The 26,745-nt window shown below is 41.7% G+C and overlaps 1 protein-coding gene across 1 annotated transcript in view; it reads left to right on the top strand.

The window, feature by feature from the left end:
- Window positions 1-26,745, top strand: part of Csmd1 (CUB and Sushi multiple domains 1) — a 1,460,794-nt gene that overhangs the window by 1,115,525 nt on the left and 318,524 nt on the right. The window contains exon 12 of the mRNA XM_051182080.1: window positions 14,874-14,986. Coding sequence (XP_051038037.1) covers window positions 14,874-14,986 — 113 coding nt within the window. The remainder of the gene's footprint in view (window positions 1-14,873; window positions 14,987-26,745) is intronic.

Below are 26,745 nucleotides of genomic sequence, written 5' to 3'. Positions count from 1 at the left end.
TTTTTTCTTTTTGCCTTTAAAAACACAGAGTTCTCTAGGGTAACACTGGGAACCTGTATTGCTGGCATGCTTCCAACTGTCATTCTGTGGTACATGACAATATTGGCAAACGGTCAGATAGTGGACATATATGGGCTGGGCATCCATGATGTAGTTTCTGATTCAGTGCTGCTTCCTGGCTTTGTGACCCCAAGGGAAGTCATTTTACCTCTATGTGCCTCTGTTTTAATGGCTTCAAAATGTATATAATAAACTTAGCTAATAAATGTTAAACCACACCTGAAATGGCTTTGCTGTTATCATAACACCCGTTTTTTCAAAGGATGCCACTCAAATAAATGAGAATGATTTTTAAATAAATGCAAAAGTTAAAACATAAATGCAGCAAGGGGATGCCCTCGAACACATCCCATGGGTTGCTATTAAGGATCTAAGCTCATACTCTCATTTTTTAAAGGCATTTTGTTGTTAAGAAAGCAACGACAAACTGTATGTTACAATGACATAAGTGTTATTAGGACCTCTTCGTAATAGCTCAGATCTATAAATGAAAATCTAAATGGCCAACTGAATCAAACTGAGGTGCCCTCTGGGAAACATAATGTTTCCAGGAGCAAAGCACATTTAATCAGCTGAAACAGAAGAAGTAGAAGTACCATGGAGACATTTCCTTAGTGTCCAGTTCTGCGGTACAGAGATGGGAGGTTCTGGGACCTCCCCTGGCTTCTGGAACAAGCGTTGAAACCCAGATCACACACCAACAACCAAACCTGAGTAAGAACGTGCCGTGCATTTTTCTCTGCATGGGCTTTATCATCTGTTATGATGAATGACAGATGCACTAAGACCCCTTATACAGTAGGAAGTCTATAGACTCATGGAACCTCCTGATGCAGAATTCCAACCACACCAGACTCAGCTCCTCATATGGTGGACTGGTACTGAGTACACTGGACCATATATCTCACTGGTCCTACTCTTGGGTGACTGGTAGGTCCTACTTAGAACTTGGAAGTGATTTGAGAAGGGAAATGACATCATCTTGGGATGGCACATCCAAAATGGGGTTTGTAGAGCTCTGATTTCTGTTCATAGATTTTATTTTCTCAAACTTTGTAGCGAAAAGCAAAAATCCCTAAGGGTTCAGAGGTTCATCTGTCACCCCAGTCTCCCCAAAAGAAGGATGGATTTTCTCAGGGTATTTGTATAGCATGGCAGACTCAAAAGAAAATGAAATAACTAACTGAACAGATCTCTGCTGAGCTCTTTCTGAGAATATATATTGACAATTTTCTCAAAATTAAATTGCAAACCGGCAAGGGGAGATATTGCTTTACCTGGCCTCGCTCTAGCTGGCAGTAACAGGAGATTGCGTTAACTTGGATGTCCCAAGGATTGCAAGACAGGATATGGATTTTTAAATGTCCAGCCCTCTATGGGGATGAAGGAATCCATGTTCAAGTAGCCATACAGCTGGATATTTGGATTAGATAATAAGGAAATGAGTTGATCCCCAGGGAGGCTTCAGCCTGTCTTCAACCTGCTTCTAGATAGAGCCCTAGCCTAAATGTTGCTATGGTTTACATCTCCCTGTTGGCCTGAGATGAAAGAAAACCAGGCACTAGAGGTGAGGCTCAAGCCCAGGAGGCACATGGACTTGGTATCAGTCCCCAGCACTCCTGAAAGAAGGGGAGAGAGAGGGGAGGAAGGAGAAAAAGAAGGAGAATGAGAAGGGAAGAAAGAAAAGAATTCTCAGAGCCCATGTGTGCCAGTCAAGTTTCTTTGACATGATTACAAGATTCTTTCTTCCTGATCCCCTCATGATGGAGGACACAGGCAAATTAAGTTAGGAATAAACACAGAAAAATGTCAATTTAAATGTTGCCTAGAAAAAAAATCCCCTTTTCATAATTATAAATTGTGATTAGAAAATCCAGCCAATTAGCACTTTGGGATTGTGGTCTGTGGCTCATATGGTTCAAAATTCACATCCATATAATTTTCAAAATAGTAGCCCCCAAGTACCTGGAGCTGTGCCAGGACACTCTGATATGGTATACGAGATCAGCTCTGGACTCTAGGTTCATCCATCATTAGCTTTTCTTTCTCTGCCTCTTGTGAGCAAGTAAAGTAATTTTTCAAGTATAAGATGTTAGGGCACTACTTGACAGGGAAAAGAAAAAAAAAATGTGACTGTGGTCCTGAGAGTAATTCCCTTACTGCAGTAATTATAAGTGACTATCTCTATAAAAATCAACCATTTATATCAGTAAGAAAGCTTCCAATTGTCTAATGTAATAGGAAACATATTTCCTTGTGGGTAGATTATTGATTGGTTTTAGTCTAAAATGCAAGAGGTGTCAAGAAATGTGGTACACACCTAAACATTCATGTGGGTTTGTTTCAGTTGTCACTCACATCTAAGTATATCTGACTGCACTTGTCAAATGTGTAAGGAATGTTGGGCAGCCCCTGTACCCTAAAGCCTATGCTATCCTTACTTATTACTGCCTGGGGTGTGTGTGTGTGTGTGTGTGTGTGTGTGTGTGTATGTGTGTACATGGAGACCAGATACTGCATATCTTCATCTATTACTCTGTATCTTACTTTCTAAGACAGGCTCCCTCTCTGAGCTCAGAGTTTAGCCAGCCATTGGGTTCCAAGCATCCACCCACCTCTCCCTCCATCCTCATTAGTCTTACAGGTGTGCACCAGCATGCTTGGCAGCTTTCATATGAGTGTTGTTGATTCAAACTCAGCTTCTCAAGCTTGTGTGGCAGACAGGATACAGAGCCATCCCTTCACCCCCTAAAATCATATCCTTCCTTCTCTCTCCTGACTCACCCTCGACCCCTGACAGCTACTGTCTTGCTCTATCTCTAAATCACTGTCACTGCATGGTTGTTCTAGGCTCATGCAATGTGTGATGGTTTATGCTCCATTCCCCCTGGTTTTACGTGTTTCAAAAATGGACATTACACAACAACTTTGATATCCACTCACTACCGAATGCCTGGGGTATTTCCTGTTGGGATGACTGCTATAAAGGATGTGATAAATGTTTCAGTAAAGAATGGTGTGTGAACATAAACTTTTGTTTCTCTTTAAAAAAAAAAAGAAAGAAAGAAAGCATACCCATAAATGTGATTTCTGGAGTGTGTGCTAGCTCAGGTTCTGAGACACCACAGGCTGTTTCCAAGAATGTCTCTATCAGTTCACATTCTTACTGGTGTGTGCAGCAGCCCAGTCTCTACCCTTCCATCTGCATTTGGAGTCCTCACATTTTGTCCTGCACTGTGGGCCTGTGGCTCTGTCTCTGTTGTGTTTAGTTTGCATTGTTTGTTATCTGACCCTGTTGATCATCATTTCCTGTGTTTCTTCAATACATGTCCTTCCTCCTATGCAGGAGACCCACCATGCCTTTGTGCATTCATATTAGTCCTTTGTGGAACAGAAACTACCATATCCCTCAATCCCTCATCTATCTTCTCATCTTACGTTATTCTCATGAGTTGTCTCAGAGTAACAGCTTTGTGTTTAGATGACCATTGGGTGGACACGAAGCCCTGCTCTTTGGTGGTAAAATCTATGGATTTCTAAGCTCTGGAGCTAGGAGGTCGAAAGTTCAGGAAGTGGGATTCCCTAAGTGAAGATATCTTTACATTTTAGCCTGAAGGCTATTTTCAAACCTAAATTCTTTTTTGTGGGTTGTATAAGGCACAAGTTCAAGTTCTGCTTTGACTTCTATGAGTCTGACCTTTCTGTACTTTATTAAAGGGCTGCCTTTCTTCCTTTTGTTGATTCTGTTTTGTTTCTTTGTCAGAAACCTGATGTGTATGTTCTTATGAGTCAGTTCCTGGGCTTTTCTTTCTCATCCATCCATGTATCCAGCAGTCACATGGTTCTCTGCCAGAGACATAAAGGAGCAGTTACTTTTGTGTTGCTGTGATAAAATGCCATGACCAAAGTGACTTAAGCAAGGAAAGATTTATTTTAGCTTAGGTTTGTAGATGTATAGGATCCTGGGGCAGGGAAGACTTGGATGGCATCAGGGGCAGGAGGCTGGTAACATTTTCTCTGCCTATAGTAAGCAAAGAGAACACTCAGGAAACAAGGGGAGGGCTCTAGACCCCTGGAGCCTGCCCTGTCTCCACAGTGAAGTATTACCTAAAAGTTCTATAATTTCTCCCAAACAGCACTACCAACTGGGGAACCAGTGTTCACATGCATGATCCTGGGAGGGACATTTCTCATTTCAAACCATCACAAGATATTTAGCAAGTAGAGGTATTAATGTCAGTGGTGTTACAGCTCTCTTTTCCAGAGTGTGTTGCTGTCCTGGATCTGTTCTCTTCCTCGTAGTCTGCATACGTTGTATGCAGAGAGTAGTCTGCATACTCTCTAGAATTGAGGTAGACGTGGCTCATTTACAAAGCAGAGCACAGTGGTGTGCTTCCTGTGTGGATTCTTCCTGTCCCTATAGGTGCAGTTCCATCATGTGTTTTGGTGTTAATAAACTCTTCAATTAACAGATTGCACATGTTTGTTTGTCCATGTCCGGACAGTACGTCCTGGACTATGGTCTAGTGTAATCTTCCTCTGCGGTGCTGCATTCATTTACCCAGTGTCCAGTTGAAGATTCCTCCATTTGTAGGTGTTGGTAGGAGGTTCCTCTCACTTGCCTTCTTGTCTTCCATCCCCTTCAGCCTGGCTTCATTCCCAAACAAGCCGAATTGCATGCATGCAGCTGTTTGAAGGAGGAGTTAATGAGCCAGTGTTCAGGGTTCTGGTGTAAAAGATACTTCTCTAACAAAGCCAGCTGGGCCTGGAGGCTTTAGAGAGGGAACTTTCTGGTTTAGAATGAGAGTGTTTAAGGGTTAGAAGGTTTCTCAGACTACCGTTGCTTCCTGACAGAGTTTCAATACTTTGTAGATCCTATGGGACTTAAAATAATATTCAGAAGCCTGTTGTGTTCATGTGCCCACATTTCTCTGCATGAATTAATTCCCTTTGCTTTGCCAATGGTCTGGGAAGGTGAGGACTTCCCCACCTCCTCATTTCGGATGCTCATCACATTCTGCCCCACCCCTGCCAGGTTTCATATGGACTGTGCAGTAAAACCCGTTTTTATAAGAAGCACACCTGTTTCATTTGCTCCTGTTGTCTCTCTGTCACCGTTTTGCAGGCTTCTGCTGCCATCCTGTCTACCTGCCAGCTTTCCTTGACCCCATTCTTTCTCTATCACAGGGACTTGAGTGCTGTCACCGACCTCTGTTTTATATCTAACAACCACTTTTACTGTGAAATTTCCTCTGCTGTGTCTTAGTCATTCTCTTCCTAATTTTATGTTGGGTAGTGCATTTAATCAGTTCTGTTGATTTGTCATTTGTTTGTTTTGTTTGTTTATGCTTTCATTAGTGAATTCTACTTTAAATCATGAATAATCCACTTTTGTATGTTTGGAGATTTTTTTTTTTCCTATCACATTTATGTTCTAGTATGAGTTCATATTGGCTATGGACACATTCTATATGACTTCTGCTCTTGCTTAGCCATATTCTCCTAAGTATTCTATGCAGCTTCAAACCCACAGCAATCCCAGGCTTCAGAAAGCACCACTACACCCAGCTCCTAACTACTTAAAGTAGAAGTAATAATTAATATGAATCTTTGTCACATTATAATTTGCCTTCTGTGCACCTTTTCCAATTCTTGTCTAGATTTTGTCCTTGCCTCCTCCCACAGTTATTGAGGAGTTTGTTTTTAAATCTGCCTTCTTCTGTTGCTAATGTTACAAAGTTTGTTTGTTGTAGTACCATGGTAGTTGTTATGCATATCAAACACATGATCTGTGATCATCTTTATTTTTATTTCCTGTTCATCTCCAGCAAATTTCTACAAACTCATTGGTTCAAAGAGCAGAAATTCTTACTCCCTTAGTTGTAGAAATTAGAGGCTCAGATTAAAGTTCTCTGGACAGGCATCACTGTGTACTAGGCTAGCCTTGCAGGTTCTGGGGAAAAAATCCATTTGTCTTCCTCCTGTTCTGGTGGCTGGAGCAGGTCTGGGCTCTTGTCTGTATTACTGTGTCCATGCTCACCTAGCCTCCACCTTCTAGTGGCTCCCTCTAATCATCCCTTATGCAGTAATTTTGGATGTCATCTGCAGCCTACCTGGACCTGAGCTCTTTATTGAGTTGCACTGATGAACAGCTTTGAGGCAGGGATGTGGGTGAAGCTGTCATTCACCTTTATAGCTGGGACATGTTGAAGGACTCTAAAAAACTTACTAAATCCCAGATCCCTTTGTCTGTCTAACAGACCAATAAGTGACTGTTGTAAATACCAAGCTGATTTGTAACATTTGGTTAATTATTAAAAATCATTCACTGAACTTATGATGAAGAGATGAACCCATGTTATCTGTTGCCATCTTTCCACTTCATTCCCTGTTCCTTTCTCAACCTGGAAGCGTCCCACTCCCCAATGTTACTGCTTTCTTCTTCCTGAAGAATTTTCCAGAAATTTCCAAGGGTAGGTCAGCTACCTACCATTGATTTATAGTGGCAAACTTTGGCTGAGCATTCTCCTCTTTTTATAGGATTCCCTATGTTATGAAAAGTGGACTGATTGGAAGACAATACTTGTGATTGCAGTTTAGCTTCTGAACTCTTAGGTACCAGATGGGAATCTGTTATCACCCACATTAGAAGTCCCTTCTGGTCTTCAAAGTTTTCCCTTTCTTTTGTTTTCAAAAATAAATTACATTTGTCTTCTAGTGGTTTTGCTGTTATTGAGTTCATGTCAGTTCTGGAATTTATAGTTTACACTTCTTATCAAGTCTGATAAATTTCATGTCAAAAGTTACTTGTTGACATACTCTATCGACTTCTCTGTGCTCCAGACCCTGCTTTGTCAGCTCAGCCTCTGTGCAATGTGCATTCTTCCTTTCATCTTCCTGTTGATCCTCCCTCTAAATTATACCCAGTGAGCAAGTTCTATTTTAATTGGCTGCCCATCTTTAGTTCCTGTTTTCCTACAGATTTTCTTGAAAACAGATTACATTTTCTTTTCTTTCTTTCTTTCTTTCTTTCTTTCTTTTTTTTTTTTTCAGAGGTTTTCTCCTCTATTTCTACATGTCTGCAGAGAATTTACAAGGTCAACATTGCTTCTTAAATGTGTGTGCACTTTGAGACCCTGGTGCCCTGGCTCCCAACTCTGACCTACTTCAGTAGTAGGTGGATAGATCCCATCTGCTTACCCAGGCTGTGGTTTTCTCATGTCCTTGTTCAATGATGGACTCCTAGAGATATTTTTTTTTGTCTTGTTAGGATGTGCTAAAGGCTGGTTGAGCCCTTCCAAGTGTGCCTCACACATCAGCACTGGGCTTGGCCTCTTGCAGCAGCTGGCCCCCTGATGATTTTAATTATCACTGTGCTCTTGCTTTGCTCAGAAGGCGGGCTCTCACTAATGGTACTGGAGAATGGGCCACATGATCTCTCAAAGCTTGCTGTAATGACCCAATAGGGTGTGGAACTGTCTCCCTGATAGTGTCACATACTTGACCCTCACTTTTGCCTTATTCTGCTGACAGAGGTGTCAAGCTCACTTCTGCCTGTGGATAGATTTCTCCTGGCCAGGCTGTCTATGGGAACATCTACCTTGCTTGTTCCTCCCCATACAAATGGAGCCTTGAGGTCTAGGGACATGGATCAGTCAGGAAAGTGCTTGCTTTGAAAGAGTGAGGACCCCAGCTTCAGCCCCAGCATGCATATAGAAAAGTCAACTGTGATGCCACATCCTTTTGATTTGATGCTGGGGAGTGGGAAACAGGCTGATCCCTAGGGCTTGCTGCCTAGACAGTCTGGCTGAACTTGCAAGATCCAGACCAATGAGAAATCCTGTCTTACAAAACAAGGTGATTGATTCCTGAGAGACAACACCTGTGACTTACCACTGACCCCTCCCACACACACACACTCATTCCTCATTATAGTATTACATATGACATATATTCTCTAAAACCCACAAGTTTGTTAGTTTGCAGTCAGCTTGATTTCTGTACTAGAGTCTCATCCCTTCCCGGATATCTGGCTCATGCAGTTGTGCATGTCAGAGATAGGAAATTATTCTGAGTGGCAGGATCCCATGTTCATGATAGGTGGACTGAATCATAGTTCATTTCATTTCTCCTCAGTGTTGAGAATATAATCTGCATGAATATGTATGAATTGAAACAGAGACAACCCTGAGTAAGAGTTTAGTGTTCTTCTCCATTTATTTGTTGAACATCTAGGCTTTTTACTCTAGTTACTCTAGTAGTTACTCTAGGCTTTTGTACCAGGATGACTCTTAATGTGTTAATATTTTTCTTCATCTCTGGGTTGACTGTTTTGCCCATGGATAAAATAAAACATACATTGTGTTTATTGCTGGGAGTCTGCACCTCATACTGTGTGGAGCCAATGCATGCAGCTGTCCCCACAAATCACACTATTTAAATCATTTGTGCATGCTAGCATCAGAGAGCTCATAAAACACACATGAATGAAGAACTGTAAAGACTCCCGAGTGTGGTTCAGGTGTGGGTCACTTTTTATCTTGGGGTCAGCACCTCCTTCTCAGTGACCTAATTATAATTAAAATCAGAATATTAAAAGTTACCTCCACTTTCACCCCAGGCATTCGATGGAGGAAAGCAGGTGTGATATACAGCAGGTGCTGCTGTTTGACATCAATTTTGTGTCTTGACAGTTGTGTGGCATGATCAGGTCCCCTCCCCACCCCCCAGCTTTGAGCAATTTAAAACTAGCATAGAGTAGAACAGAAATGTCTGGTGCCGAAATCTGTAGTATCAACACAGGTTCAGACCTAGGTCACCCCCACCTGAGTCAAGGTAGAGAGGGAGCAGTTCTTTACCACTCAAGATACTACTGTGTCTCCTGCATCTGTCCCTGTTCTATCACCAGCCAGGGGTCCCCCAACCCCTTCTCTCCTCAGCACAGCACTGTCCTTTTGAGGATATCATGTAAATGGAACTACACTATCTGTTGCTGTTGAGAGTCCAAGTCAGATGAAAACAGGTACAACTGTTTTCAAAGAGAGGTGAGCAGGTTCTTGGAAAGGCAAAGAGGCTTCCATTATGGCAACAATCTCATTACTCTCCAGAAATTGACCTTGGGGGAATAAACTCCTGCATGAACATCTTGGCTGCTCTGACTATAACTTTCAAAAATTAGGAAGAACTCAAATATTGTCCAGCAGATGAGCAGGTCCATGTGTGGTACATTAGTTGAGTGGGTTGACCGTTAGCACCTCAAAGAACAGCTAAGGAGCTATTGGTTCATCATGGCAACAGGGTTTCCTGGATGTGGCCATGAGTGAAGGAGTCAGGGCCCACTTTCAGCTATCCTTTCTTGTCAAATGCAGGTAGGCCTTGGAAGTGAGGGTCAAGATGCTGAAGTCTTCATCAAGGACAGGGAAGATGTCCTCAGAAACAGAACTGTTTGATCCTCTCACTCTCTCATCTCCCCTGTTTTAATACCAAGGTGGATGCTTGGGTTCAGCCTTAGATGGGATGAAGGACCAGAGGGAAAGGAGTCACATTGTCCAGGGAAGTTAAATGCCAAGGAATGCACCCAGTCACAAGGGAGGCTAGCCTGTACTCCAGAGACCTGTGCATTATATGTTTGACTATAATGTGCTGAAAACTGGAGGCTGATGAATAAGTATACTTATCTTCCAGTACAAGAAAAGATAAGTATCAGGGCCTGCTTTGTAGCTCAGTGTAGAGCCCATGAATAGTTTGCAGGAGGCCCTGACATCCACCTCAAGCACAGCAGTAAAAACAGTAAGCCAGTGTTATAAGAGATTACTAGGGTTTGAAGTTATGGTAAAGCACAGAGAGTCAGGGAGCTTCAATAGCACATCCCGACTTTAGCTCTCAGGTGTAGTTTAATTAGGATGATTTTATTCTTAACTTTAACAAAGACACAGACTCAATCATCATTGCTTTATTGGAAACTATGACTGTTTAAAGAAAATGCTTACACAGTATGTCTTCTCCTTCATGTTCAAGTACTCTAGTAGGGCTAACACCAGGTTTAATTTTGGTTTCAAATGATTGTGAAAATGTAAATAAATAAATACACAAATAAATCCTATTTCAAACATCCTTTGTTTCAAACAGCTCTCTCTTTCTTCCTCTTCCTCTCTCTCTCTGTCAGTGCTGTCAAACTAATAAGTTTATTAATTTCAAAGAGGTACTCAAAGACAATGTTTTCTTTTGTTTTAAATTATTTTAACTACTTTAAACTTGGAGATATGATATGAAATAGTTTTGAATTTTTCAACTAGTTTAAAAAGTTAATTAACATTCAACTGATTAGTACAAAAAAGAATTAATTGTGACAAAGTATGATTGCAACCCTTTTTTGCAAGCATGCCAATCAAATAATTTGGAGGCTTAAAATAAATTCTAAAATGAGACTGACTCCAGGAACAGGATTTGACATTTGATTGAGTGAGCTGTGTGAGTAGCTGCCGGTATGCTCGCCTATTCTACTTTGAGTGAATTCATAGAGTTAGACTGGATTAAAATAAAGTGCAGAGGGCAAATAAAGAAATTCAAACATGGCCCTCAGGGTGTGCCTGCAGTAGTTAGTTACTTTGGAAGTATTCATCTTTGCAATGAGTGTGGTTTTTTACAATTTAAATGCCTGGCAAGAAAGTAACCAGAGAAGGGAATAAATGAGGAGGGACCCTAGTGGGCTGATAAGGGATGGCCTATGTTCACACCAAGCCACAGCAAAGGAAGGGGATAGTGTCTGGTAGGTTGAGGCCTTACCTTCCTCAACCCATAGCCTTCTGCTATGAAGGGGAATTCAGGAGACTTAAAGACAAGAGCTTCCAGCCTTCATCATTGCCATTCTTTCTTCTTCTTCAGCTACGGAAGCAACTGCCAGGTCAGAACAGAAAATGAAGAGTAAGAGCCAACACTAGGAGAAAGCCTATGGTACAGGCAATAACTGGAGAAAACAGACATGGACCTCACCCAGGAGACGGGATGTTATTGGGCTGAGAACAATAAGCTGATGAAGGGATTGCTGTGCCAATTGAGAACACCGAAGCTCAGATACTCAGAACCCACAGAAATGCTGGGCATGTGTTTTTCTATAATTCTAGACTTGGAAAGCAACAGAGACAGGGAATCCCCTGAGTAAGGTGACCAGTTAGACTAGCCACAAAGAATGAGATAGAGGGATGGTACCTGACATCCAACCTTGACCTCCACATATACTCATATGCATGTGCATATATGCCCCAAACATGCAAACATGGATATAGACTTGTGCATGTAACACACACACACACACACACACACACACACACACACACAAACACACACACATGCATGCAGGAAGTCAATTCGATGGGGAGCAAAGTGAGCAGATGATCATTTTAAAGCATAACAAGGTAGATGAAAGATGCTTTTCTGTTTACATCCAAAACATCCACTGTTTACTTTCACTGAGAACAACAAATCTGGGGTAGATAGCAAAGAAGACAAAGATCTCCCAAGGCATGGGAGTGAGGAGCCATCATGTTCAAAGAATCAAGGAACTATGAGACATCATATGATATCCAATGAAACTCAAAATTTCCTGTGAGAGAGATACAGTAACCCATGCATTGTCACATAAAGGCAGGTGAGCATGTAGAGCTATCAGAGGCAAAGGGGCTCAATGCTAGCAAACAATTGCTGTGGACACAGGCCACAAAAGCAAACCCTCTCTTTACTGCAGAGTGATGTGGGTACCACTTCTAATACCTTTGGTCATCCTAGGAACCCTGTATGTTCAGATTTTTTGATGTTTACAAACTTTAGGATACTACAGTGGTGTCTTTTCTTTCTTCTCTATGCACCTATACAAAGCAAAGCATTTAAGATTAGTTATGCTCTTCCTGTCACATATTCATATAGTTTTGGGGAATGACCACCTAAGGAATAAAAACAGGCAAAAAGTGGAAATAAACTAAGCAAGTGGAAAATGGGTAGCTAGAGCTCCCAGTTCTCTAAACACAGCAGGCTTGACTGGGTGAGAATAGCTACAGAGATGACTATACAGTGATGTTCATGGAGAACCTATGGAACACAATAGGAAATGCCAGGAACACAAGGTTTCTCAAAGACAAACAGGACTGGGAAGGTATGTGGTGATCCCCTCATTCTGCAAACTTTCCCCTTCAAGGGCATTTTCTGATTATTGCTTCATGGTGCTTGGTCAAACATAAATTCTTTACTCAGTGAAAATGTTTGAGGAATCAAAGGATGTGTCTAATAGGAAGACAAAGGAAGATCAGTAAGTGCATTAGAAAGAGACACGGGACCTAAAGGCCTTTCCTAAATAGGAAATAGACAAGGCCTTGCCACACTGTTAGTGATCAGCCACAGGTAAATGCAAAACCCTTGAGAGTTCACTACATAGTCAGCAGTGGAGCTAAAATATATGCTGGCCACACTAAATCTCCACTGGGGAGACCAAGAATCTTCATGCTCAGATACTGCTCATGGGAATGGAAATAGAATGCTTAGTTTAGAATCTTGAAGATAGAAATTGCAATTATAGAAACAGAAATCAGAAAATACAAACTCTTGAGAATTTATATTCAATAACAAAGAGTTATACTGTGGAAAACCTGCACATAGGTTATATCAGCTTTGTGAGTGAGCATTTTAGCAGGCATTGAGGTATCCACACCATGGAATTCCACTAAGCAATGGGAAGGGAGGAATTGATGGTGTACAAATCTCCTGATTGATTGGGGAATTAAACCGAATGGACGAAGATGATTCTAAAACAAACTCTGCCTCTCGTTCGTACAATAGCACAGTGAATGATTTAGAGCCAGAGACAGACTCCTCGCTCCAGTGATGAGGTGTGATGAGTTTCACGATGAACTTTGGGGATTCCCAAGGCTACACCTGTGTTGTAAAGAGTACAGAGAGAGAGACAGCAATGGACAGAGACCAACAGAGAGAGACAGAGCACTTGGGGTTCTCAAGACAAGTAGGTCATCCATCCAGGCTGACACAATACTTTATAGATCTGTAAAATCTTAGCATCAGAGGACACAGGAAAGAATATACATGGGCTCTTTATGTTTCTTCTGTCAGCTTTATTAATACAATATTTTACTAGGAAAAAAATACTATCATTAATTACCTTCTCCTTGTTTATGTACACAAATGAATTCTAAGCAGAAATTAAGACAAGAAAGCCCATGAGTACTTTTCCCTCAGGTATGCTAAGCAAAGTATTTTACAAAGTCATAATTCACTTACAGGAAGCTTAGGAAGGCAGATACAGCTGTAGATGTTTTTGGCAAAGCAAGAAGGAAGAGTAGGGAGCAGAGGAGGGCCCAGGAGGCAGCCTCTTTGGGGGGAGCCTGCAGGCCAGCTCTCTTTCTAAAGCATCAGAGATCTAGGCATTTGTGAGACATGTGCTGTCTGGCCGATTACACTTCAACAAAATGCACACACAGAAAGGCAAACAAAGCTCTCTTACAATCAAACAAGCAAACACGAGAGAACAATCTCCCAACAAAGACAAATCTCCAGACATACGTGTGTAGCAAGCATACATCGCTCACCAGAACACACTCCTTTTCCAACACAAGTGTAATGCAGCCCGAGTTACTCAGCATGTAATGACTGCCGTTCATCTCCCTTTCAAGAAGCAGGTTTTTGAGGCCGTCTGCAATGAGAATGTTGGGTTGATAGACGGATGCTATGATTGATGGTGCAAATCATGTGTTCACATTCCCGAAACCACTTTGCTGAAAGCGAAGCTTCCTATTTGATTAGGGACATTTGTTTTGGTTGAATTGATTTCCTTCCTGCACTTTTCCTGTTTCAACATGCTATTCTGTCGGCATGTTGAGTTCAGTCAATGGATTTGGTGTTTCTTTTCACTGGCTGACAGCACAGGGAATGTGACTGGTTTGTGAATGCACAGTAAATGCTCACAGAAGCGGCCTTGTAGTTTGACCTGGATGTTCAGTAAATTCTGCTGTGTCTATTTCAACTACACACATACTGTTCTTTTCAATTTCATTATAATGTGTGATTACCTTTGATGTATCTTAAAAGAGATTTTGTGTGCAAGGTACATAATTCTAGACTAGACTGAGTAATGGATCTGTAGGGTTTCTCACCTTGGAGAGGTTTGCCTTTGATGGTGTCGCACAATAAACTGGGGAGCCACAGAGATCACCTCCCTGTTACATAGCACAGCTGGCCCTTTGATTTTTCAGGTTTGTATGGGTTTATCCCTGTACATATTGTACCCAGGGAGCATGTCAGCACCAGTAAATGGGATGGTCTTTTTCTTAAAGTTTCTTTTATTTTATGTGTATGATTGTTTTTCCTGTGTGTATATGTATGTATACACTGCCCAGGGAGGCCGGAAGAGACTATCTGGTCCTCCAGAATTGGAGTTTTAAATGGTTACAAGCCACCTAGTGGATACTTGAAACTGAACCTGGATTGTTTGTAGGATCAATAACCACTGAACTATAATATCTCAAGTCCACTCTAGCTAACTTTGTAAAATGAAAAGGGGGGAGGCTATGTGTTTACAGTGATTGCATAGTTACAAAAAAAAATGCCAGTGATGATAATATTTAAATGTTTATACAAGTGACAAGTTGTTACTGGGCTTTGAAAGAGAGTCTGTAAGGTATATGTGTTTGTGTGTGTGTGTGTGTGTGTGTGTGTGTGTGTGTTGGTTGTTCAAGTAGCAAGACCCCACTTTGAGAAGTCTGTGTATTTGTGTCAGGGGTGAAAAGTCTGATCTTTTCTGTTCCATGCAGGCTCACAGGTTCCAGTGTTCCTGACCTCATCGTGAGCATGAGCAATCAGATGTGGCTCCATCTGCAGTCTGATGACAGCATTGGCTCCCCGGGGTTTAAAGCTGTGTACCAAGGTAGGCCTGGATCACCTTAGTGTTTATATGGAGGGCTTCTGACAGTGAAGAGAACATTCTGTACATAACAGAGATAAATGAAAAAAGTATGTTGGAGGACTACATAAATGAGAATAGTGCTCTATAGATGGTTTAGAGTCCTACCTAAATGACCCATCTCTGAAACAAGAGTGTACGAGGCATGTCATTATCATGTCAAAATACAAAATAAGAGGAAATGCCAACTTTAGCTATGAGACACAGGTAGGCCTGTGGATCTCTTGGCAATATCATATTGGTCATTCTTTCTGAAACTTTACTATATCTGGTATTTCAAAGTTGAAATAAGATGAACAACACATTTGTCTTGCTATGATTTATGTTTGTGAGGGTGCTTGTGAACCAACCCATGTATGTGAGATGAAATGTCTGTGCTTTTCATTGTCGATGAATGGTTCTAGAACTCTGGTAGTCATAGAGAACTGATAGTGTTACTGGTGGCTCCTGAATTGTAACTGCATGTGCCTTTCTCTTGCCAGTTTGGTGGCTGGCCCTGTGGCTTCTGACCTCTTGACCCTGAACCTGTTAGATCTTACTTCCTTGCTCCTATTTGAGATTCTCCACTTATTGTCTGTTTAAGATATATAACACCACAGAAGTGTGTGTGCTTGAACTGTGCTCTCATTTTCAAATATATGCCATAAGAGAAGCGATTGGTTTTAAAAACCATATCAAGATAAAGTCAGAGAAACAGATAATGCAGAAGGACCCTTCAATCCCAGGCAGGAAGTGCAGAAGATACACATCGCAAGTTCACATGAGTGAACATGTCTTGAAAAACTCCCTTCTTTCCATGTAGTCAGAATGTGAACGTGTCCTGTGGGAGCAGGGCCTGACATGACATCCTTAGCTACAAGGTACAAAATAGATTATCCTTGCAACAGTATGGAATAGCTGATAGCTGGGAAGCCAGCATAGGACTGACCCAGCCCCCCGAATGTGTTGTTAGTTAGGAGGACTGGGCAGTCTACGGGGCCAGTATTTATGCCTAGTATACAAATGGACTTTGGGAGCCCATTCCACATAGAGGGATAACTCCCTCAGCCTAGACACATGGGGGGGGGGCTTGATGCTGCTCCAAATGATAATGACAGACTTTGAAGATCCCCCATGGAAGCCTGTTCCCTGGGGAGCAGAAAGGGAATGAAATAAGGGTTGGTGGGAGGAACAGGGTTAGGGTAGTGAAGTGGGATTGACATGTAAAACAAGCTTGTTTCAAATTTAAATTAAAAAATTATCAAAAAAAGTATGGAATAGGGTAAGGGACTTAATGGATCATTATCATTAAAAGAAAAATAATAAAGCAACCCTACAACAAAAGTAGAAATAGCCCTATCCCATTCATAGGCTAGTGCTGGGATGCAGAAATAATTGTGGACCTCTTCCTGACCTTTAAGTTTCTAGATATGACCTTTAATGGATCTTCTACTTTGGTGTTTACTTTCTCAAGAATTGCAGAGGAAGTATAATATTTTCCATATGACATGCAGTTATTGCAACTGTGGGTAGAGTCTAAAAGCATCAGGGAAACACCAAAATTCCTCCCACCAGGAGAGGCTGTAGAGGATTGCTCCTTCAGTTTAAGGACAGCATCACAAGGTTGAGCTCAAAAAGCAGAGGTAAACCTCAAGGCAGAGGGCACATCTCTGACTATTGGAATCTGAGTATTCCCAAATTAGACATGAGTACCAGCACTGTGTCTAGCTCAATGACCAGGTGATATTAGCTGTAACTACCTTTAGTCTCACTCTCTGTTTACAATGTCAACTGGAGAGGTCATGAGGACAAGAGTGACAATGTTTGAGGAGTTGACCTTTCAGAATAATGTGTCAGTCATCTGATGAATCAATGACCTAAATGTTTAAGAAATGGAACCTTGAACACTGAGAGAATACAGGAAAGGGAGGCTGTAACATGAGGTCCTTTGTCCCATCTGGGCCCCTCGGCCCCTTCATCCCCAAATAAACACACGAACTCTAAAACTGTAGGCTGGTGGCTAAGGTTTCTTATTGGCTAGCTCGGTCTTAATTATTAACCCATTTCTATTAATCTGTATGCTTCCACATGGTCTTATGGGTGAGGGGTCTGGACCTCTAACTCTTTTGGTAGCTCACACGCAACTGCTAAGTGGCTCCTCAGAGAAGAGAGCAATTTCCTGTTTGTCCCTGCTTATATCCTGATTCTGCCCAGCTTCCTGTCTGTCTGTACAGACCTCCAGACTTCTATGGTTAGCTAGTGGCAAGTTTCTGCCCAGCTACATCATATCCTGTCTGGCCAATCAGCCAATCAGTGTTTTATTTATTAACCAATAGGAGAAACATATTTATAAAAATAAATGAACTCATCAGGAGGCTTTTTAGAGAAACTTTGCATTTCTTTTTTAAAGTTTTACTGCATTTATTTATTTATTTGGTGTGTGTGTGTATGTGTGTGCATGTGTACATGAGTGAACTCATGTGCTATAAGACATGTATGGAGGTCAGAGGATATCTTGTAGGTGTTGCCTTCATTCTACCATGCAGGACCTAGGGATGAGACTTGGTAGCAACCACCTCTATGTCACTGGCTTGAGAGACAGTGTTCTGGGATGCAATGCTAAGCTGATAATTGAAGATAATATACAAGTCACTCATTGTGTCACTCAGCTGCTCATGAGTTATTGGAAACTACACGCCACTGATATTCCAGTAGTATTCAGTTTTCCAGATGTTGATTCTGTGTGGTTTTAGCTGACTCAGAGCGAAGGATATAGACTCTAAGCTGTGCCAAGCTGGGTGCTAGTTCTGTCCCTTAACAAGTGTGACTTAGGGGAAATCATATCTGACCTGTATCATACTCCCCTCTTTTGATAAGAAGGTGGAGGGATTATAGTAACAATATCTGCTTGACAGGTTTGCTGTAAAAACTCAAGTGACCTTAAGAACCCCCTGAAACAATTATTTCCATATACTTCACCTTCATGATGGCCAGGGAATGTCCTTGGAGGCACAGGGCATCTGTATTTCCTTCTGAGTCTTCATGAAACTTCATGCCTAACATAACAGATACAGGACACTCTGCTAAGAATGAGATTCCCAGCATTTGGATGAGCCACAGAGACACCCCAACACAGTAGCAGTGATTTCATAAACAGCCATCATCAAAGATTCCCCACGATTCCCTTGCTGGCCTCTCTGGTGTATGTCACCTATTCACTGAGAATATCCTGATATTTTTGTGAGGATCTTGTGTGATTTTTTTTTTTTTTTGTTTCATGGACAACATGAACAAATATCTTTTCACCCAAGATAGGCTATGAATGCCAGGTCAAGGAGATTATTCCACACATCTAGCTTAGGGAACCAGTGCATTTATTGGGGTTACCTGTGCAAGCATAATTCAGGGGTTTCTTACAGAAGCATAGGTGATTCAAAGGCAGCTGTACATCTGAAATCCCATCCTAGCATGTGGGATGACTCAGGAAAGCCAAGTCCCTGCAACTTCTTGAGCAACTTGCTACTGTTACTGTTCCTACAACCTTGTGAACATTCTAAGCTTCTGAAGCTTCCTGGAAGGAGGACATGGGGTCTAACCCTACTCCTGGTCCTCAGGCTTACAGATTGGGATATATGAGTTTCCTTCATGTGCACCTTGCCATGCCCCTGCAACGACCTCCCATCTTTTTTTTTTTTTATCTCTTAAGCATCCCCAGGGTGTGTTTAACTAACTGAGTCTCTCAGAAAGTAGAGCTTGGGAGAGCTTGGCATTATCTTGAACACCAGCACTTTGAAAACTGGCAAGGGTTGAGGGCAGAGGCATGGAGTTGGCTATAGCTGAAGGCACTCAGACTCAGGGACAACACAAGCAGAGACTCTCATAAACAAGTTATCTACCTAGACTTCTGTCAGCATGCAGGTATTATAGGATAGGCATGGATGGGCATCTTCCACATATTCATCCATCTCTCTGTCTATCTTCTAGCTCTCACCTGTCTGTATGTCTATCAGTCTGTCCATCTACATCCATCCATCTGCATACTGTCTCCTATCCTCTCTATCTGTCTATCCATCATATCCAATCTGTCATTTGTCTCAGTATCTATCCATGGAGAGAATCCTGATGGCTCACTTTAAGAAAGTAACAGGCTCTAAGGAAAATTTCAAAAGTGAGGTGCAATCCTTAGCTAAATTTGTTATGTTATGTCAAAATCATTTTAAAGTTTCATAGTGCCATAATTCTTGTCTAATTGTTACAGTGGGTGGTATATATTTAAAATAAAATATGGATTGTATTACAGCAGATAGTGCTGGCCAGCAGAACAGAGGAAAGATAAGGACCTACCTTGCACTCAAGCTCCCGGGGAACCACTGTGGCTATATGCCCTACAGTCATGGACTTACAGGTTAAGTGCCCCCCCTTTTTGTTTATTGCTGTGAGTATAACACTGTGAGCCACCTCTAGACACCCTTCTTGTCATGAAACCAACATTCAGTTTCAGTTCACCACACAGGGAATTAGCTAGCTGCCTTTACACAAATCATGTTGCATGTCATTCTCCAAGGCTAATGGTATTTTAGTATGGAGTGAATTAGAGGAAACATTCCCTAGGAAGGGCTGCTGTGAGATAAAATCAAACCTCTTTCCAGATAGCAATAAGGGTCATCCAAGGGAAGTTCCAAGCTCAACACCCCTGCTTCAGTCAACAACAGAATGACCATTGCTGAACCCCAGTAACCATGTGGTATGTGCAAAGCCAGGCCCAATGTGACCCAGAGACAAGTGACAATGAGGAAGTCTCCTCCAGTGAGAACAGTGTCAAAAGAGAGTCCTATAGGAGAGAAGATGCTGAGTGGCCTCAGATCCCCTGCCTGTGCTGCTGACTTTGCTATACTTTGTCGTCACAGGTTGCATGCCTCGTCTTCTGTGGAAGCAGGTCTATTTGAGGGAGCAAGTGGCCACAGAACACAAAGAGGCTTGTAGATCACATAGAAAATAGTTCTTTCCTGGCCTGTTAGTATAAAACTCCCATGTTTCCTAAAGGCAGACATGTGCCTTGCCAGAATGACAGTCACATTCCTGAAACTAGGAAGATGCCTGCTGAGTGAAGGTATATCAATCACTTCTTGCTTGAATTATGAAGCTCACAATGCAGCATTGCAAAGCAGCAGGACCCAAGGTAGATTTTTGAAAACATACAGATGCTTTATTTAAATCTAACACATGTGTCTCCTTTCCTAGATACAGACACTTTGCTGGAGACTATAGAGAAAAATGTGTTGAGAAGTTTAGCAGAGGAAGCTATTCTTATACATGTGCTTGGGCTGGAGAGATGGCTCAGCTGGTAGAACACTAAGCCTGATGACCCATAGAGTGGAAAGAGAAAGCCAACCTCTGATAGTTGTCCTCAACTTCTACGCATACATAGACACATGCACAGAAAAGAAGAAAGAAAGAAGGTTGGGAAGGAAAAAAGGAAGGAAGGAAGGAGAGAGGAGGGGAAAGAAAGGAGAAAAAGGGAGAGAGAACAGGAGGGAGGAAGGAAGGAAATAAGAGAGAAAGTACTTATTAAAAGTACTAAATGCAAGCAAGAATTCTAAATGTTCAGACTCAGAAATCTCAGGACTGCTCCTATCTTACAGTACCATTAACATAGTGGTGGTAGTACCTGAACCTCAGAAGAGACATGGCAGAAATGAGGCCAAGTCACACATGATGAACAAGGCTGGAGAGACTCTGTATTGGAAACTCAGCAGCAGCTAGAGAGTAGAGCTGACAGAGGCTGGCACTGACTACCCTGCTCAAAACCAAGTGGTCAGCGGGCTTGTATTGCTGTGGGGATCAGGATAATGTTGGGTAATTCTGTATAGGAACATGCTGCCCTTGTATGTGGGGGAACACTTTTTCTCCTTAAAAGATCTTTCACTTCATCGTCCTTCACTTTTTACACAAACATATATTAATTGTATTTCACATTCCTGTTTTCTTTAGAATGTGAAATTCTTTTGTAATCCAGATATGATTAATTGGTTAGGATGTGGGTGGACTATATCCTCGGAGCTCCTATCTTCTCTGAACCTTGGCCTGTGGTTTCCTTGGAAGCAGGGCTGCAAGTGAGGCATCACCTAGCTTCACAGCCCCTTTGCTGTGTAATTCTCACTCAGAGCCTTAAGTCCATTCCCTCTGAAAATATCTTCAGGTTCCCTGTGGGTAAAATCTAGGCACTTCTTATTTCTCTATTATTGCACATCCTATTTCTCTGCTTCAGCTATTCACCATATCAATTAAATTAATAGGTATCCCATTAAAATCTTTAATGTGTTAAATTTGTGTCAGGAGGAAAAGTTTCCTGCTGTTTCCTTGTTTTGTCTGATGGAACAAAATGGTGCTGAAGTGGATGTCCTACCATGTGACTGTGGGACACACATGGGTGTGCAACCATTTTGGAGGACACTGGGGAGGCACAGTGTAATTGTGAGACTGGGTGACTGAGGGGGGCACACATGAGGGGGACACACACAGGTGGGTGACCCCATTGGTGGACCTGGGGATGGTCACTGGATAGCATGACCATGAGGTGAGAGCAGAGTGGAGTGGCTGGCACTGCCTTGGGGCAGTGGCTTTGGGAGCTGTTTTCTTTGCTTTTGTGACCCTTTCATCCTTTATCATTGCCCATGGTTCTTTGATGTCTGCTTAATGCCTTCAGAAATGAGATGTCGGAACATAATAGCCGAGGCTACACATGGCTTGAATTGTATTAAGAGTACTCCACCTTCCTGCAAATGAGCTCACATCTTGTGGGTTGTTTAATTCTTCACATCCCCAGCCACTTTACCAAAGAGTCATTATGTGCAAGCACACAGCGCGCTAACTCAGCCCTTTCTTCCTCCAGTCAATTAATGCACTAATTTCTCCATGTTCTTCAAGTTAGAAGACCGTTTATGAAGGCAGCCAGCTAGAATTTAATAATAATAACTAAGGCAGTATCAGCACAAACTCCTTTTCCCAGCAAGTTTTAACAGTACCAGAATTTGAAGGTCTAAGTTGCCCCCTTTCATGAAAAGGACTTAGGATTGTGTTGAGATTGTTTTCATTTCTCTGCTTTGTGCACACAGTCTGTCTATCTTTGGCCAGTGTGGTATCTGCACTTTGCTTGGAGCCCTCTGATGAAGGTAGCAAAGATGCCATGCATGCTTTCTCTGGTACTGCATTCTGAATCTGCCCAAACTTCAACTCCTACTTTGCTCTTAGCTTTCCACATGCCTGTAAGATACTCCCTAATTCTCTGATTATCCATCTCGCTTTGTGTGAGGTGGGATTTTAATAACAGGGTTTGTGTCAGCATAAATTATATAAACAGATACTGCAAGTCATTGAAGCCTACAAAGGGCCCTCAATTGGAAGCTGTAATTGTGTTTGTGTATTTATGCAGACTCTCTACATAAATACATGTTTTACCTGATGGGAAGTCATCTAGAAAGGCAAATGAAACTAATTGTGTAATTGCTCACACACCCACACACCCTATGACCTGGAACAAGTTTATTTATTTTTATTTATTTTTTTTGTTTTAAATTTAGTTCCTGTTGCTTTCTGCCTCTTCAGGGACTAAGAATGCATTAAGAAGAGCATGGTAGCCTTCTTTCATGGCTCCAGCCATATGCCCTTTCTTGCAGTCAATTTCATTACAACAAACTTTTCAAATTAGTTTTTAGTCTATTTCAACTTTACTGTTATCTTTCAAAACTATTCACTTTCTTGTCAAAAATATAATTATCCAACCAGGTCTGGGACAGCGTGTTTGACTTTTCATTACACTCCTGTTCCCAGCGGTATGCTCAGAGCAGCAGTCATGCCTGCTGCACAATCTCCTTCAGCGTCAGGATGATGGACCTCGCTTCGCCCTCTTCCTTTCCCTATCACAATCAACTTGAATGATGCCAATCCTTTCCAGGATACAATCCCTTGACCAAATTTGAGTGTGATTCTTCCTGTTGTCTCTCAAGATTTTATCCTCTCACTCTTGCCCTGTTTCTGCCCCTAAACCTGTGGGCTGCTGTAAACCACATAGCCTGTGTTTGCCTGTCCCAATAGCTTCCATGCCTGTGCACTTGGGTTACTGCCGATGTCTCCTGCATGGTACATCCATGACCCTCATCTGGAAATATAGTTCTTGGTCTGAATTACACACTCCACCATCTTCCTTCTGGGTAATCTGGTGGGATAGAGCCCTTGCTATTAGAACTGGAAGCACTGAGCTAGAGGTTCTACCTAGGGCTGCACAATGTTCATCTTAGTACTTCCCCATTTTCCCGATCCCCACCTTTGCTAGAGGAATCCTGTCACTTGCCTTGTGGGAACTTCATAAGACTGAAATATGTTGTAGACTACATCAGGCTCTGGAATATGAAATAAGTTGATATTGGAACAGGCCCTGGGATCAGAGGTACCCTCACCCCACAATGCTAGCCTTATATTGGCCCCTTCCTAATCTATCCTTGAGACCCAGAAGGCATGACCCAGACTATGGGAGACATTTTCCTCCCTCGTTCCAATGTCTGTATGCTCTAAATTATTACTCTTGCTCCCTTGCTTGGTGACTGTGATTGGCCAATGTAACATGCAAGCTTCTTACTGTACCTTTTTTTATTCTTTCTGTATTCTTGAGATGGGGGGGTTGGTTTCCTGAAGAGTTTTCACACTGTCGATTTCATGTGCATAGTAACTTAGGGCAGATGTTTAAACTGCTATCGGGGTTCAGAGGTTTTGTGTGGCATTCTTTTGTAAGACAGCTTCATATCTACAGGTGTGCCCCTCTGTTTGGGGCATAGTTCTTGATGGTCACAGGTAGAAGTTGCAGGTGGGAGCTGTAGGTGGGGGCTGCAGATGAAGAACATTCCAACTCCATCATTCCATATTCTTCCTTAGAACCTCCTGACACGAATGTGACATGTGGCTGGGTAGTGATGAAGTTTGCAGGTCTCACCAGGTAGACCTTTCTGAGTTTACCATAATTTCAGATTAGGTGCTTGAAGCTTCTTCAGCCTGAGAGTTCCTAATGTTGGACCTGGCTACATTTTCTTGATTAACAAACATGGGAGAGAGCTGTGCATCTTTCTGTGTTTAGTTGCATCTGTGGTCTCTACTCAATGGAAACCATCATGTCTTCACTCACAGCTGTGTCCCTCTGCATCCCCACTGAGGACATCTGTCCTAAAATGCTTAGCTCATATTTGTGTAGTGTAGAACTCATATGGTTAGACACATCTGGTGATGTCTGGTCTATGGAGCCCACAGTGTGCTGGAGCTAAGGGGCACGCATGGCCTCTGCCTTTGGGAATTTTTTGAAACTAACCAGTGAAAGTTCTGCCTGGCTGGGTTCTGATAATCTCTGCAGTACCTGTAGTCAGTCCTGCGGCCAAGGACTCCTGTTTCTGAGTAGAAAGTCATCTTACAGAAAGAGACCCCAGTGTTTCCATGCTGGCTATTTGTTCACATCTCAATGTACCAAGTCCCTCCCAAAAAGACAGGAAGTGTGTGGGGGGGGGAGGGAGGGGTTCATACATATAAGGAGTTCATTCTGAGGCATCCAATTCAAATTCACCAAAAGGATTTGGCCTAATGTCCTCTGACCTCTTCGCTTCTCACACCAAGATTCTATGATTATTGTAACTGCTCTGGGAAGGGACAATGGAGTAACATGTAAGTTCCTAGAGTGTCTGCCTCAGCACAGAAGAATGCTAGCTAAACAACCTGGGTTGTTTTGGGCTTTGCTTTACTTACATGTTATCTTACAGTTAAATTACTGTATTTTAAAATCTTAGAAACAGATTGGCTCTGGATTCATAATTAGAGTTTCTTCCTTGATTTTATTTGTTAATGGTTTTGAATGCTCAGAAAACACATTTGTAGCCATGCCAAATATTCTCTCATTTCCATCGTTCCCCAGCTAATGCTAAAAAAGCAGAGACTATTAAATAAAAGTCAATCCTCTTATATCTTCCTCCATACATTTTTTTTCTTTTCTCCTATAGGTATACATTTAATCTTTTTATGGTTCATTCTATTTGTTGAGAAAAAGTCTATCATCCTCTATCATCTATCTGTTTGTCTGTATCTATCAATGCCCTTATCACCCGACTCCCCACCTTCCATATATAATACTGTTTTAAACATTTCACTATTTTTCTTATTTAATAAATTATGAAGCTCATTTCACAGTCACTCTGTTTCCCCCTTTCATATTTTTCTTGTCTATCCTGTTCTTTCCCCTTCTCTCTTCCCCCCAGATAGCAAGTACTCTGAAGGAGAGACAGATGGGAAATTATTGTTAAACTAGTTTACTAAACCTTTGAGTTTTAATTTATTGCCCTTAGTTTAAAACATTAGCCTGGCAGAAATAGTTTTATGCATTTGTGTTGTTAGATTTTTAAAATGAGAGGTCACAGTATGGTATGCAGTGTACAGGTCCATTGAGAGTGGATCCAGTTTGTGTATCTAGGAAGAGTTCATCCAAAGGGTATACACATCCGCACAGAGCACACCCAATATGTCTTTGTTCATAAGGTCACATGATCATGAATGCAAATGTTTCCCACAACAGTCACAAACACACATATTCATAACTAACAGTTATTGATTTAAATGGAAATACATGGATTCCTCCAGGAAAATGCCACTTCAATAATTAAAAATAAGTCTGCTTAAGAAAAATTTGAGACCAACTCCATTATCTCTTTCAGAGAATAAGTGAAAGCTTTTGATAGTTTGTGAGACTCTTATTTATCAAAATAAGAAAACATCATAAAGGGAAATATAGAGAAATATCATTTGTGAATATAGATATAAACCTTTATGGTTATCTTATGACAGAGAGTTCAATTAAACATAAAATTATACAACACGATCAAATAGAGTTTCCTTCCAAGAACTTGTGATTGTTTCATCATTTAAAAATAATCCAAGATAATAGTAAATAAGGAGGTATCAAATAATGTACAAGAACAATTTTGACTGATTCAGCCCAAGCCAGCTGGCTAGTGAATACAGGCAGTGCCAGTTTGGAGACATAAGAACATAGAAGTAGATATTCTCAGGGCTTTGAACAAAGTGAGGTATCAGGCAGAGCCTCCATGCCCACACTCTCCAGGTTCTAGAAGGTACCCAGAACTTTCCAGGCTATGCCCACATCACTGTCAATCCTACCTCTGACAATGACACCATTGTCCACTCAGACAAGCTAAAATAATTCTGAACCTCAGAATTATATCTGCAAAGACCATTGAGTTCCAAGTAAGGTCACCTTCATTAGGGAGGAAGGTGAATATGTGGATACTGGTCACCATTCAGCCTACCCCAGTTACTCTTTTATGAGTAGTTCTCTATAAGGCAGGGATTGAGGGTTTTTTCCTCAGCCTGTGGTCACAGCATGTGCATGACAATGTGTGACCAGAGACATCCCCATGAACACATGTAGCACACTGGGGACTTAGTGATCAATTCCTAGAACAGACCCAATGCATGGAAGAACTCAGCAGTAGATGCCCACAACAGACACAATGCACACAGGGACTGAACGATGGATCCCCATGAATATTCATAGCACGAAGGGACAGAGTGATGGATCCCCAAGAACAGATACAACACAAAGGGAACTGAGTAGTAGATCGCTGGTATTCCCTGCCTGGCTAGGTTCTAGTATTTTCCAAACTAGTTGCTGGTGGTTGATCATTTAATAGCAGAGG

Source organism: Phodopus roborovskii, unplaced genomic scaffold (assembly GCF_943737965.1).
Source record: "Phodopus roborovskii unplaced genomic scaffold, PHOROB, whole genome shotgun sequence".
NCBI lineage: Eukaryota > Metazoa > Chordata > Mammalia > Rodentia > Cricetidae > Phodopus > Phodopus roborovskii.
Note: the sequence above shows the minus strand (reverse complement) of the source record. Positions and strands in the feature narration are given on the sequence as shown.